The sequence below is a fragment of the Lissotriton helveticus genome, chromosome 3_1, assembly GCF_964261635.1.
Source record: "Lissotriton helveticus chromosome 3_1, aLisHel1.1, whole genome shotgun sequence".
Classification (NCBI taxonomy): domain Eukaryota; kingdom Metazoa; phylum Chordata; class Amphibia; order Caudata; family Salamandridae; genus Lissotriton; species Lissotriton helveticus.
In genome coordinates this window covers 65130946-65146148 of record NC_136061.1, presented here as the reverse complement: position 1 = coordinate 65146148, position 15203 = coordinate 65130946, and the positions used below count along the sequence as shown (strand labels likewise).

At 46.8% G+C, this 15203-nt stretch overlaps 1 protein-coding gene across 1 annotated transcript in view; it reads left to right on the top strand.

Moving 5' to 3' along the window:
- Nucleotides 1–15203, top strand: part of SLC11A1 (solute carrier family 11 member 1) — a 196990-nt gene that overhangs the window by 72666 nt on the left and 109121 nt on the right. Inside the window, exon 4 of the mRNA XM_078679242.1 lies at nucleotides 11816–11935. Within this exon, the coding sequence (XP_078535368.1) occupies nucleotides 11816–11935 (120 nt within the window). The remainder of the gene's footprint in view (nucleotides 1–11815; nucleotides 11936–15203) is intronic.

Sequence of the window (15203 nt, the reverse complement as noted above, 5' to 3'; positions counted from 1 at the left end):
TCAAGAGCTCAGTGAGTCTGGGCTTCATGTGTCTGGGTCTTATCAAGAGCTCAGTGAGTCTGGGCTTCATATGTCTGGGTCTTATCAAGAGCTCAGTGAATCTTGGAATCATGTCTGGGTCTTATCAAGAGCTCAGTGAGTCTGGGCTTCATGTCTGGGTCTTATCAAGAGCTCAGTGAGTCTGGGCTTTATATGTCTGGGTCTTATCAAGAGCTCAGTGAGTCTGGGCTTCATATGTCAGGGTCTTATCAAGAGCTCAGTGAGTCTGGGCTTCATATGTCTGGGTCTTATCAAGAGCTCAGTGAGCCTGGGCATCATATGTCTGGGTCTTATCAAGAGCTCAGTGAGTCTGGGGTTCATATGTCTGGGTCTTATCAAGAGCTCAGTGAGTCTGGGGTTCATGTGTCTGGGTCTTATCAAGAGCTCAGTGAGTCTTGAAATCATGTCTGGGTCTTATCAAGAGCTCAGTGAGCCTTGGAATCATGTCTGGGTCTCATCAAGAGCTCAGGGAGCCTGGGCGTCATATGTCTGGGTCTTATCAAGAGCTCAGTGAGCCTTGGAATCATGTATGGGTCTTATCAAAAGCTCAGTGAGTCTGGCCTTCATATGTCTGGGTCTTATCAAGAGCTCAGGAGCCTGGCCTTCATATGTCTGGGTCTTATCAAGAGCTAAGGGAGCCTGGCCTTCATATGTCTGGGTCTTATCAAGCGCTCAGGGAGCCTGGCCTTCATATGTCTGGGTCTTATCAAGAGCTCAGTGAGCCTTGGAATCATGTATGGGTCTTATCAAAAGCTCAGTGAGTCTGGCCTTCATATGTCTGGGTCTTATCAAGAGCTCAGGGAGCCTGGCCTTCATATGTCTGGGTCTTATCAAGAGCTCAGTGAGTCTGGGCTTCATATGTCTGGGTCTTATCAAGAGCTCAGTGAGTCAGACTTCATATGTCTGGGGCTTATCAAGAGCTAAGTGAGTCAGGCTTCATATGTCTGGCCATTATCAAGAGCTCAGTGAGTCTGGGCTTCATATGTTTGGGTCTTATCAAGAGATCAGTGAGTCAGGCTTCGTATGTCTGGGTCTTATCAAGAGCTCAGTGAGTCTGGGCTTCATATGTCTGGGTCTTATCAAGAGCTCAGTGAGTCTGGGCTTCATATGTCTGGGTCTTATCAACAGCTCAGTGAGTCTGGGCTTCATATGTTTGGGTCTTATCTAGAGCCCAGTAAGTCAGGCTTCATATGTCTGGGTCTTATCAAGAGCTCAGGGAGCCTGGCCTTCATATGTCTGGGTCTTATCAAGAGCTCAGTGAGTCTGGGCTTCATATGTCTGGGTCTTATCAAGAGCTCAGTGAGTCTGGGCTTCATATGTCTGGGTCTTATCAAGAGCTCAGTGAGTCTGGGCTTCATATGTCTGGGTCTTATCAACAGCTCAGTGAGTCTGGGCTTCATATGTTTGGGTCTTATCTAGAGCCCAGTAAGTCAGGCTTCATATGTCTGGGTCTTATCAAGAGCTCAGGGAGCCTGGCCTTCATATGTCTGGGTCTTATCAAGAGCTCAGGGAGCCTGGCCTTCATATGTCTGGGTCTTATCAAGAGCTCAGGGAGCCTGGCCTTCATATGTCTGGGTCTTATCAAGAGCTCAGGGAGCCTGGGCTTCATATGTCTGGGTCTTATCCAGAGCTCAGTGAGTCTTGGAATCATGTCTGGACATTAGCATGAGTTAAGTGAATCTGCGTTTCAAATATGTGGATATCAGGAGCTCAGTGAGTCTGGGCTACATATATCAGGACATTTTCAATAGTTCAAGGGGTGTAGGCTTCATAATTCTGGACATTATTGGAAGCTAGAAGAGATTGGGGTTCAACTATCTGGATACATGCAGAAGTTCAGTGAGTTTGGTCTACATACATCTGGACATTATTATCAAGAGCTCAGTGAGCCTTGGAATCATGTCTGGGCCTTATCAAGAGCTCAGTGAGTCTGGGCTTCATGTGTCTGGGTCTTATCAAGAGCTCAGTGAGTCAGGGCTGGCTTCACATGTCTGGGTCTTATCAAGAGCCCAGTGAGCCTGGGCATCATATGTCTGGGTCTTATCAAGAGCTCAGTGAGTCTTGGAATCATGTCTGGGTCTTATCAAGAGCTCAGTGAGTCTGGGGTTCATGTGTCTGGGTCTTATCAAGAGCTCAGTGAGTCTTGGAATCATGTCTGGGTCTTATCAAGAGCTCAGTGAGTCTTGGATTCATATGTCTGAGTCTTATCAAGAGCTCAGTGAGTCTGGGCTTCATATGCCTGGGTCTTATCAAGAGCTCGGTGAGTCTTGAAATCATGTCTGGGTATCATCAAGAGCTCAGTGAGTCTGGGCTTCATGTGTCTGGGTCTTATCAAGAGCTCAGTGAGCCTTGGAATCATGTCTGGGTATCATCAAGAGCTCAGTGAGTCTGGGCTTCATGTGTCTGGGTCTTATCAAGAGCTCAGTGAGTCTGGGCGTCATATGTCTGGGTCTTATCAAGAGCTCAGTGAGCCTGGGCGTCATATGTCTGGGTCTTATCAAGAGCTCAGTGAGCCTGGGCTTCATATGTCTGGGTCTTATCAAGAGCTCAGGGAGCCTGGCCTTCATATGTCTGGGTCTTATCAAGAGCTCAGGGAGCCTGGCCTTCATATGTCTGGGTCTTATCAAGAGCTCAGTGAGTCTGGGCTTCATATGTTTGGGTCTTATCAAGAGATCAGTGAGTCAGGCTTCATATGTCTGTGTCTTAGCAAGAGCTCAGTGAGCCTGGGCTTCATATGTCTGGGTCTTATCAAGAGCTAAGTGAGCCTGGGCTTCATATGTCTGGGTCTTATCAAGAGCTCAGTGAGTCTGGCCTTCATATGTCTGGGTCTTATCAAGAGCTAAGTGAGCCTGGGCTTCATATGTCTGGGTCTTATCAAGAGCTCAGTGAGTCAGGCGTCATATGTCTGGGTCTTATCAAGAGCTCAATGAGTCTGGACTTCATATGTCTGGGTCTTATCAAGAGCTCAGTGAGTCTGGCCTTCATATGTCTGGGTCTTATCAAAAGCTCAGTGAGTCTGGGATTCATATGTCTGGCCATTATCAAGAGCTCAGTGAGTCTGGGCTTCATATGTTTGGGTCCTATCAAGAGCTCAGTGAGTCAGGCTTCATATGTCTGGGTCTTATCAAGAGCTCAGTGAGTCTGGGCTTCATATGTCTGGGTCTTATCAAGAGCTCAGTGAGTCTGGGCTTCATATGTCTGGGTCTTATCAAGAGCTCAGGGAGCCTGGCCTTCATATGTCTGGGTCTTATCAAGAGCTCAGTGAGTCTGGGCTTCATATGTTTGGGTCTTATCAAGAGATCAGTGAGTCAGGCTTCATATGTCTGTGTCTTAGCAAGAGCTCAGTGAGCCTGGGCTTCATATGTCTGGGTCTTATCAAGAGCTAAGTGAGCCTGGGCTTCATATGTCTGGGTCTTATCAAGAGCTCAGTGAGTCTGGCCTTCATATGTCTGGGTCTTATCAAGAGCTAAGTGAGCCTGGGCTTCATATGTCTGGGTCTTATCAAGAGCTCAGTGAGTCAGGCGTCATATGTCTGGGTCTTATCAAGAGCTCAATGAGTCTGGGCTTCATATGTCTGGGTCTTATCAAGAGCTCAGTGAGTCTGGCCTTCATATGTCTGGGTCTTATCAAAAGCTCAGTGAGTCTGGGATTCATATGTCTGGCCATTATCAAGAGCTCAGTGAGTCTGGGCTTCATATGTTTGGGTCCTATCAAGAGCTCAGTGAGTCAGGCTTCATATGTCTGGGTCTTATCAAGAGCTCAGTGAGTCTGGGCTTCATATGTCTGGGTCTTATCAAGAGCTCAGTGAGTCTGGGCTTCATATGTCTGGGTCTTATCAATAGCTCAGGGAGCCTGGCCTTCATATGTCTGGGTCTTATCAAGAGCTCAGGGAGCCTGGGCTTCATATGTCTGGGTCTTATCCAGAGCTCAGTGAGTCTTGGAATCATGTCTGGACATTAGCATGAGTTAAGTGAATCTGCGTTTCAAATATGTGGATATCAGGAGCTCAGTGAGTCTGGGCTACATATATCAGGACATTTTCAATAGTTCAAGGGGTGTAGGCTTCATAATTCTGGACATTATTGGAAGCTAGGTGAGATTGGGGTTCAACTATCTGGATACATGCAGAAGTTCAGTGAATTCGGTCTACATACATCTGGACATTATTATCAAGAGCTCAGTGAGCCTTGGAATCATGTCTGGGTCTTATCAATAGCTCAGTGAGCCTTGGAATCATGTCTGGGTCTCATCAAGAGCTCAGTGAGTCTGGGCTTCATGTGTCTCGGTTTTATCAAGAGCTCAGTGAGTCAGGGCTGGCTTCACATGTCTGGGTCTTATCAAGAGCACAGTGAGTCTGGGCTTCATGTGTCTGGGTCTTATCAAGAGCTCAGTGAGTCAGGGCTGGCTTCACATGTCTGGGTCTTATCAAGAGCTCAGTGAGCCTGGGCTTCATATGTCTGGGTCTTATCAAGAGCTCAGTGAGTCTTGGAATCATGTCTTGGTTTATCAAGAGCTCAGTGAGTCTGGGGTTCATGTGTCTGGGTCTTATCAAGAGCTCAGTGAGTCTTGAAATCATGTCTGGGTCTTATCAATAGCTCAGTGAGCCTTGGAATCATGTCTGGGTCTCATCAAGAGCTCAGTGAGTCTGGGCTTCATGTGTCTCGGTCTTATCAAGAGCTCAGTGAGTCAGGGCTGGCTTCACATGTCTGGGTCTCATCAAGAGCTCAGTGAGTCTGGGCTTCATGTGTCTCGGTCTTATCAAGAGCTCAGTGAGTCAGGGCTGGCTTCACATGTCTGGGTCTTATCAAGAGCTCAGTGAGTCTGGGCTTCATATGTCTGGGTCTTATCAAGAGCTCAGTGAGCCTTGGAATCATGTCTGGGTCTCATCAAGAGCTCAGTGAGTCTGGGCGTCATATGTCTGGGTCTTATCAAGAGCTCAGTGAGCCTGGGCGTCATATATCTGGGTCTTATCAAGAGCTCAGTGAGCCTTGGAATCATGTCTGGGTCTTATCCAGAGCTCAATGAGCCATGGAATCATGTCTGGGTCTTATCAAGAGCTCAGTGAGTCTGGGCCTCATGCCTGGGTCTCATCAAGAGCTCAGTGAGTCTGGGGTTCATATGTCTGGGTCTTATCAAGAGCTCAATGAGCCTTGGCTTCATATGTATGGGTCTTATCAAGAGCTCAGTGAGCCTTGGAATCATGTATGGGTCTTATCAAAAGCTCAGTGAGTCTAGCCTTCATATGTCTGGGTCTTATCAAGAGCTCAGTGAGTCTGGGCTTGACATGTCTGGGTCTTATCAAGAGCTCTGAGTCTGGGCTTCATATGTATGGGTCTTATCAAGAGCTCAGTGAGCCTTGGAATCATGTATGGGTCTTATCAAAAGCTCAGTGAGTCTAGCCTTCATATGTCTGGGTCTTATCAAGAGCTCAGTGAGTCTGGGCTTCATATGTCTGGGTCTTATCAAGAGCTCAGGGAGCCTGGCCTTCATAAGTCTGGGTCTTATCAAGAGCTCAGGGAGCATGGCCTTCATATGTCTGGGTCTTATCAAGAGCTCAATGAGTCTGGGCTTCATATGTCTGGGTCTTATCAAGAGCTCAGTGAGTCTGGGCTTCATATGTCTGGGTCTTATCAAGAGCTCAGGGAGCCTGGCCTTCATAAGTCTGGGTCTTATCAAGAGCTCAGGGAGCATGGCCTTCATATGTCTGGGTCTTATCAAGAGCTCAGGGAGCCTGGCCTTCATATGTCTGGGTCTTATCAAGAGCTCAGGGAGCCTGGCCTTCATATGTCTGGGTCTTATCAAGAGCTCAGTGAGCCTGGGCTTCATATGTCTGTGTCTTATCAAGAGCTAAGTGAGTCAGGCTTCATATGTCTGGCCATTATCAAGAGCTCAGTGAGTCTGGGCTTCATATGTTTGGGTCTTAGCAAGAGCTCAGTGAGCCTTGGAATCATGTATGGGTCTTATCAAAAGCTCAGTGAGTCTAGCCTTCATATGTCTGGGTCTTATCAAGAGCTCAGTGAGCCTGGGCTTCATATGTCTGGGTCTTATCAAGAGCTCAGGGAGCCTGGCCTTCATAAGTCTGGGTCTTATCAAGAGCTCAGGGAGCATGGCCTTCATATGTCTGGGTCTTATCAAGAGCTCAGGGAGCCTGGCCTTCATATGTCTGGGTCTTATCAAGAGCTCAGGGAGCCTGGCCTTCATATGTCTGGGTCTTATCAAGAGCTCAGTGAGCCTGGGCTTCATATGTCTGTGTCTTATCAAGAGCTAAGTGAGTCAGGCTTCATATGTCTGGCCATTATCAAGAGCTCAGTGAGTCTGGGCTTCATATGTTTGGGTCTTAGCAAGAGCTCAGTGAGTCAGGCTTCATATGTCTGGGTCTTATCAAGAGCTCAGTGAGTCTGGGCTTCATATGTCTGGGTCTTATCAAGAGCTCAGTGAGTCTGGGCTTCATATGTCTGGGTCTTATCAAGAGCTTAGTGAGTCTGGGCTTCATATGTCTGGGTTTTATCAAGAGCTCAGTGAGTCTGGGCTTCATATGTTTGGGTCTTATCAAGAGCTCAGTGAGTCAGGTTTCATATGTCTGGGTCTTATCAAGAGCTCAGGGAGCCTGGCCTTCATATGTCTGGGTCTTATCAAGAGCTCAGGGAGCCTGGGCTTCATATGTCTGGGTCTTATCCAGAGCTCAGTGAGTCTTGGAATCATGTCTGGACATTAGCATGAGTTACGTGAATCTGTGTTTCAAATATGTGGATATCAGGAGCTCAGTGAGTCTGGGCTACATATATCAGGACATTATCAATAGTTCAAGGGGTGTAGGCTTCATAATTCTGGACATTATTGGAAGCTAGGTGAGATTGGGGTTCAACTATCTGGATACATGCAGAAGTTCAGTGAGTTTGGTCTACATACATCTGGACATTATCAAGACTTCAGTGAGTCTTGGATACATAAAGCTAGGCGTTATCAAGAGTTAAGTGAGTGTGAGCTTCATATATCTGGACATTATCAAGAGTTAAGTGAGTGTGAGCTTCATATATCAGGATATTATCGAGAACTAAGTGAGTCTAGGTTACATATATCTAGACTTTATGAAGAGGTGAGTCTGGGTTTCAGAATTCTGGACATTATTAGAAGCAAAGTGAGTCTGCGCTTTGACTATATGGCTACCAGCAGAGCCTACTTGGTTTGGCCTACATTCTTCTGGGCATTATCAAGAGCTCAGTGAATATCAGCTAAATATATCCAGACTATTCAAGATCTTAGACTGGGTGATAGAGCTGATGAATTAGGCTAATCTTCATCATTAGAGGATTAAATCTGGGTTAGTAAAATGCTCAGTGAGTCTGCGTTAAATTAAGCACTCAGTGAGTCTAAGCTACTTGATCTGCTAGTGGGCCTGAACTTCGTCAAGAGAGGATGAAATGTGACGTGTGAGTCTGGGCATTATCGCAAGCTCGGCCGGTGTGGGATTCATTAATATCTGAGTGAGTTTGAACTTTATCAAGTGGTGGAGGGTTGGAGACGTCATCAAAACTCCAGTACGCCTGAACTTCATCAAGAGATCAGCTACATGAACCATTGACTGGATGTGGGCCGCGTGAGGGTAACAGGGAGTTTGGACTTCGGCAGCAGGTGAGTGCGTTTGCTCATTATGAACGGGTGAGTGAGCCTCAGCGTCAGGGAGAATGAGTGAGTCTTTTTCTATATCAGGAACTGAGTGAATGGTGTCAGCAAGAGCTGAGTGCTTCTAGACTTCATGAGGTGCGGAGTAAGCCCAAACATCATTAGGAAGCGCCTCTGTGTGTAGCCATTTTTTAAGTGCGGCTGGGATTAACAATGGCCAGACTGGTAGTGTTTGCTTGTTTAGCTGTCATGTTGCCTATATTTGCATATGGCCATGTCTGAACTGGGGTGGCAGAGTGGGCTAAAGAACGGTGATGGATTAAACCCAGATCTTTTGACTGGGTGTGAGTGTTTGATTGGGTCAGATGCTCTGACCATCACCACCCCCTTTTGTACCGCTTTGTTCACCATAAGTTGGCAGGGTATGCTCAGACGTGATCCCTTGCTCACTTTGCCACTGGATTCAAGCAAGCCTGGCTGAAGACGGCTGGAATGCCAGAAACTGGTCCTAGGAAGCTTGTTTCTGGTCCAGGGAAGGCATGGCTTGGCAGTTCGGGCTGGACTGTTCCCATGAGGCACAGGGTCCGACTGATTTGCATATGGCCATGTCTGAACTGGGGTGGCAGAGTGGGCTAAAGAACGGTGATGGATTAAACCCAGATCTTTTGACTGGGTGTGAGTGTTTGATTCGTTCAGATGCTCCGTCCATCACCACCCCCTTTTGTACCACTTTGTTCGCCATAAGTTGGCAGGGTATGCTCAGACGTGAGTCCCTTGCTCACTTTGCCACTGGATTCAAGCAAGCCTGGCTGAAGACGGCTGGAATGCCAGAAACCGGTCCTAGGATGCTTGTTTCCGGTCCAGGGAAGGCATGGCTTGGCAGTTCGGGCTGGACTGTTCCCATGAGGCACAGGGTCAGACTGATTTGCATATGGCCATGTATGAACTGGGGTGGCAGAGTGGGCTAAAGAAAGGCGATGGATTAAACCCAGATCTTTTGATGGGTGTGAGTGTTTGATTGGTTCAGATGCTCCGTCCATCACCACCCCCTTTTGCACCGCTTTGTTCGCCATAAATTGGCAGGGTATGCTCAGACGTGAGTCCCTTGCTCACTTTGCCACTGGATTCAAGCAAGCCTGGCTGAAGACGGCTGGAATGCCAGAAACCGGTCCTAGGAAGCTTGTTTCCGGTCCAGGGAAGGCATGGCTTGGCAATTCGGGCTGAACTGTTCCCATGAAGCACAGGGTCAGACTGATTTGCATATGGCCATGTCTGAACTGGGGTGGCAGAGTGGGCTAAAGAACGGTGATCGATTAAACCCAGACCTTTTGACTGGGTGTGAGTGTTTGATTGGTTCTGATGCTCCGTCCATCACCACCCCCTTTTGTACCGCTTTGTTTGCCATAAATTGGCAGGGTATGCTCAGACGTCAGTACCTTGCTCTCTTTGCCACTGGATTCAAGCAAGCCTCGCTGAAGACGGCTGAAATGCCAGAAACCGGTCCTAGGAAGCTTGTTTCCGGTCCAGGGAAGGCATGGCTTAGCAGTTCGGGCTGGACTGTTCCCATGAGGCACAGGGTCAGACTGATTTGCATATGGCCATGTCGGAACTGGGGTGGCAGAGTGGGCTAAAGAACGGTGATGGATTAAACCCAGATCTTTTGACTGGGTGTGAGTGTTTGATTGGTTCAGATGCTCCGTCCATCACCACCCCCTTTTGTACCGCTTTGTTCTCCATAAGTTGGCAGGGTATGCTCAGACGTGAGTCCCTTGCTCACTTTGCCACTGGATTCAAGCAAGCCTGGCTGAAGACGGCTGAAATGCCAGAAACCGGTCCTAGGAAGCTTGTTTCCGGTCCAGGGAAGGCATGGCTTGGCAGTTTTGGCAGGACTGTTCCCATGAGGCACAGGGTCAGACTGATTTGCATATGGCCATGTGTGAACTGGGGTGGCAGAGTGGGCTAAAGAACGGTGATGGATTAAACCCAAACCTTTTGACTGGGTGTGAGTGGTTGATTGGTTCAGATGCTCCGTCCATCACCACCCCCTTTTGTACCGCTTTGTTTGCCATAAGTTGGCAGGGTATGCTCAGACGTGAGTCCCTTGCTCACTTTGCCACTGGATTCAAGCAAGCCTGGCTGAAGACGGCTGGAATGCCAGGAACCGGTCCTAGCAAGCTTGTTTCCGGTCCAGGGAAGGCATGGTTTGGCAGTTCGGGCTGGACTGTTCCCATGAGGCACAGGGTCAGACTGATTTGCATATGGCCATGTCTTAACTGGGGTAGCAGAGTGGGCTAAAGAACGGTGATGGATTAAACCCAGATCTTTGGACTGGGTGTGAGTGTTTGATTGGTTCAGATGCTCCGTCCATCACCACCCCCTTTTGTACCGCTTTGTTCTCCATAAGTTGGCAGGGTATGCTCAGACGTGAGTCCCTTGCTCACTTTGCCACTGGATTCAAGCAAGCCTGGCTGAAGACGGCTGGAATGCCAGAAACCGGTCCTAGGAAGCTTGTTTCCGGTCCAGGGAAGGCATGGCTTGGCAGTTCGGGCTGGACTGTTCCCATGAGGCACAGGGTCAGACTGATTTGCATATGGCCATGTCTGAACTGGGGTGGCAGAGTGGGCTAAAGAACGGTGATGGATTAAACCCAGATCTTTTGACTGGGTGTGGGTGTTTGATTGGTTCAGATGCTCCGTCCATCACCACCCCCTTTTGTACCGCTTTGTTCACCATAAGTTGGCAGGGTATGCTCAGACGTGAGTCCCTTGCTCATTTTGCCACTGGATTCAAGCAAGCCTGGCTGAAAATGGCTGGAATGCCACAAACCGGTCCTAGGAAGCTTGTTTCCGGTCCAGGGAAGGCATGGCTTGGTAGTTCGGCTGGACTGTTCCCATGAGGCACAGGGTCAGACTGATTTGCATATGGCCATGTCTGAACTGGGGTGGCAGCGTGGGCTAAAGAACGGTGATGGATTAAACCCAGATCTTTTGACTGGGTGTGAGTGTTTGATTGGTTCAGATGCTCCGTCCATCACCACCCTCTTTTGTACCGCTTTGTTCGCCATAAGTTGGCAGGGTATGCTCAGACGTGAGTCCCTTGCTCACTTTGCCACTGGATTCTAGCAAGCCTGGCTGAAGACGGTTGAAATACCAGAAACCGGTCCTAGGAAGCTTGTTTCTGGTCCAGGGAAGGCATCTGGCTGGATTGTTCCCATGAGGCACAGGTTCAGACTGATTTGCATTTTGGCCATGTCTGAACTGGGGTGGCAGAGTGGGCTAAAGAACGGTGATGGATTAAACCCAGACCTTTTGGCTGGGTGTGAGTGTTTGATTGGTTCAGATGCTCCGTCCATCACCACCCCCTTTTGTACTGCTTTGTTCGCCCTAAGGTGGCAGGGTATGGTCAGACGTGAGTCCCTTGCTCACTTTGCCACTGGATTCAAGCAAGCCTGGCTGAAGACGTCTGGAATGCCAGAAACCGGTCCTAGGAAGCTTGTTTCCGGTCCAGGGAAGGCATGGCTTGGCAGTTCGGGCAGAACTGTTCCCATGAGGCAGTGGGTCAGACTGATTTGCATATGGCCATGTCTGAACTGGGGTGGCAGAGTGGGCTAAAGAACGGTGATGGATTAAACCCAGATCTTTTGACTGGGTGTGAGTGTTTGATTGGTTCAGATGCTCCGTCCATCACCAACTCCTTTTGCACCGCAAACATCATTAGGAAGTGCCTCTGTGTGTAGCCATTTTTTAAGTGCGGCTGGGATTAACAATGGCCAGACTGGTAGTGTTTGCTTGTTTAGCTGTCATGTCGCCTTGTAGCTCAAAATAGCCATCTGTCAATCTAGTCAGTATCAGAGGCCTTTTGACGCAAATTCCTGTGCATCAAATGTCAATGATCATCTAATGTCATTTCCTATGATGTCCTCACTTACAATATTTAGAAGTTTTAAAAACCTGATAAATGTTAACTTTTTTTTTTAAATCACATGTCAGTCTGATAGCATGAAAATAGACTGAAGAAGCTACTTGCACTCTGTAAATACCATGTAATATGAATGAGGGCAAAGAGTGAGATTAAGTGATAGGAAATGGAAATTTGACCTGACCCGAGATATGTGCCCACTCTCAGTCACCTCCTCTTCCCCTCTCTTCCTCAGCTTGTTTGGGTTCTACTCTGGTCCACAATCTTGGGGCTCCTATGCCAGCGGCTGGCCGTGCGCCTGGGTGTCGTCACCGGAAAGGACTTGGGAGAGGTCTGCTATATCTACTACCCCAAGGTAAGCTGCTGCAAGGGATCCCTCTCTGGTCCCATTGTGTTCATTGGGGTGTCCGCCTTGGTTTGCGACATCATGCACAGCTGATGTATTATGCACGCTCCAGCAGGAGCCCCTTAAGTCTGATTCACTGCTTTACACTGACCAGACACGTCTGAATCATATTCCATGTTTTTGATAGGTAATGTATTAAGTTTTCAAGGCAGACAATATAGAAAAGTAATCACAGGTATCAACACACTTACCTGACAGACATACAACTATGAGTACAGGAAGGGGTGGGAGCACACTGCTGACCTCCCAGCACAGTTCGCCCCTTAGCATTATGGCAAATGCAGTTTGTAGTGCATGCTTACTTGGTATTTTGCTGGAGTGTTCCACCAAAGTTGGTGCAGGTTAGTGCTGTACATCTCTAGACACATGTGTTTCTGGATTATATCCTTCATCACAAGAGATACAACTATAAGTAGGTAATAAAGATTCAGCAAGAAGAAACAAAACGGCAGCAAAAGACATATTTCTTCATCAAACTTTTTTGTAATTTTCCGGCAAACTTGATTATCTTGAGAGCAAATTGAAGTTGACTAATCCATTCATCAACTCATTGTGGTGACACCATCTTCTATTTTCTGCAAAACGGCCCCAGGTCTCTGAGTGTGCCTCTAGCGGTCACCACCGATGACCTACTGCTGCATGCTGGGAGGCCGGGAACAGGTGGGATGAAGCCGCTATGGGCATCTCCTCACTTCAGACCATTTATAAGATCCACTCTACCACAGGGGTCCCATGAGCCTTGTCTGTCATGGCTCAATGGTTCCACTACATTATAGCTGCCCAACACAAATCGTATAATTTTAAGACAAGAGGGATGTTATTTGGTCTGTGAGGCTCTGGCTCAGCTAGGTTTGTGTGGCATCCTGGCCATTGGTGACATGTAGAACCATTGGCCAGGGTTCTACATGACTCAGATCCCATCCTCGTCGCCAGTGTAGAATTCCAATGAAGGTCAAACAAGATGATTTGTACAGTAAATATTCGACACTTGAAAAGGAAACTCTAGCATGCTGGTGGGGTATAGAGTATTTCCGAAAGTATGTATATGGCACAGTCTTCAAGGTTCGGACAGATCATCGTCCATTGGTGGAGTTGTTTACCACAAAGGGTTGCGGGAAAGCTACACCAAGGATTGCCAGATGGCAGTACAAACTGCAAGATTTTCCTTTTAATGTAGAGTACATTCCTGGCGTCAAGAATGTTTTAGCAGACTGTCTATCCCGTTTACCTGTCAAGGAAGATTGTGAATCATTTATTCCTGATGAAAATACTCAAAAGGTTATATCTGTTTGTATGGTATCTAATGGGTCTATCAAACAAGATGAATGGAAGAATGCTTGTGCCATCGATGAGGAAATTCAAGAAGTTATCAAATATATTTCAACTCAATGGCCGTTAAAAAAAGATTTAGATAAAGAGTTATTGCCTTACTTATATGTGGCCAATGAATTGTCAGTTATTGATGACATGTTATTTCGAGGTGTACAATTAGTTGTGCCTAAGGATTTGCAGGAACAAGTATTGTGTTTAGCACATGTAGGACATCCTGGGATGTCGAGCATGAAAAACAGATTAAGATCTGAATTTTGGTGGCCAGCCATTGACAGATTTATCGAGTCAAAAGTAAGATCGGGTATAGATTGTTCTATGAGTGATAAGTCGCAAAAAGTGGTTAAGTATGAAAAGTCTCCTGTATCAAGGCCTGAGGGTGTTTGGGAAAGAGTTTCTCTTGACATAGCTGGTTCGATTTGTTTGCCAAATAGTCCGATGTACATAATTGTTCTTATTGATCAATTATCTCAGTGGCCAGAGATTAAATTAGTGCATCATATTGATTCTCATACAATCATTCAATTCTTAAATGAAGTATTTAATAAGGAAGGGTTTCCCAAGTGTTTGGTTACCGACAATGGTACTCAGTTAACATCCACTCAAATGGAAGAATATTTGGTTAAGCATGGAATTTTTCATTTGAAAACATTGGTATATTATCCACAGAGTAAGGGAATTGTCGAAAGGTGGATGAGAGTTCTGAAAGAGGGTGTACAATTGGCATTATCTTCTGGACAAAATTGTTCTCAGATTCTTAAAGATTTGGGGCCAGATGTAGGAGCCCAAATACCGGTCGGTAACGGCCGATTTCGGCCGTTACCGACCGGTATTTAGGATTTGGCATGTAGGGGGCATCTCATTTACAGAATCGGTAAATTTACCGATTCGGTAAATATAGAGAATCGGTAAAATACAGAATCGGTAAATTTACCGATTCTGTAAATAAGATGTAGGTGGCACTTCAAAGAGTGCCACAGGCCCTTAAGAGTCGGTATTTTACCACCCAATCCTATTGGGTGGTAAAATACCGAATTTAGGTGTGCATGCACATCTGTGCATGCACACCTGTGCAATGTGACACACAGACATGCCCTTAGGGCATGTATGTGTGCCACATGTTACACGTGCCTGTACTTGGGGTGCTAGAGGGTGTCAAAGTGACACCCCCTGCACCCTTGCAGGATTCGGTATTTACCGAATCGGTAAATACCGAATCGGTATTGCCCATTGATTCCTATGGGCTTCAAGGCCCATAGGAATCAATGGGCAATACCGAATCGGTATTTACCGATTTGGTAAATACCGATTTCTACAGATTCGGTAATTCAAAAAAGAAATGTACCTACATCTCCCTCCTTCTAATTTAATGATTCATAAATACCGAATCGGTAAAATCCGGTATTTAAGAATCGGTAAATTAGAATTACCTACATCTGGCCCTTGATGTGGAGTTATAGGGTTACTCCTAGAGTGGTTGGTGATCTGTCTCCATTTGAGAAAATGAGAGGAAGAAAGGCTGTTTGTGATTTGAATCAGTCGTGGATGTTAGAGATGAAAAACAAAGTTGATCAATCTAAATTCAAATCCAAAGTTTCCAATGATAAGTGTCGTTGGCCATCTAATAAAATGCAACTGTCATCTCTTAAGCGGGGTGTTACTTGGTCCCAATTTCATATTGGTGATTGGGTACGAGTGAAGAAGGGGAGGATAATAAAGGCTGGAGAATCTAAGTTTTCTATACCAATGAAAGTAGTCAGAGTTGGTCATCAGGTTGTAGAGCTTACTGATGGGAATCTGTGGAGTTTGAGCAAGGTTGTTAAGGTGTCTACATGCTTATGGTCTAACCTTGATAAATCTGCTGGAGCAAATAACACTTCTCTACATC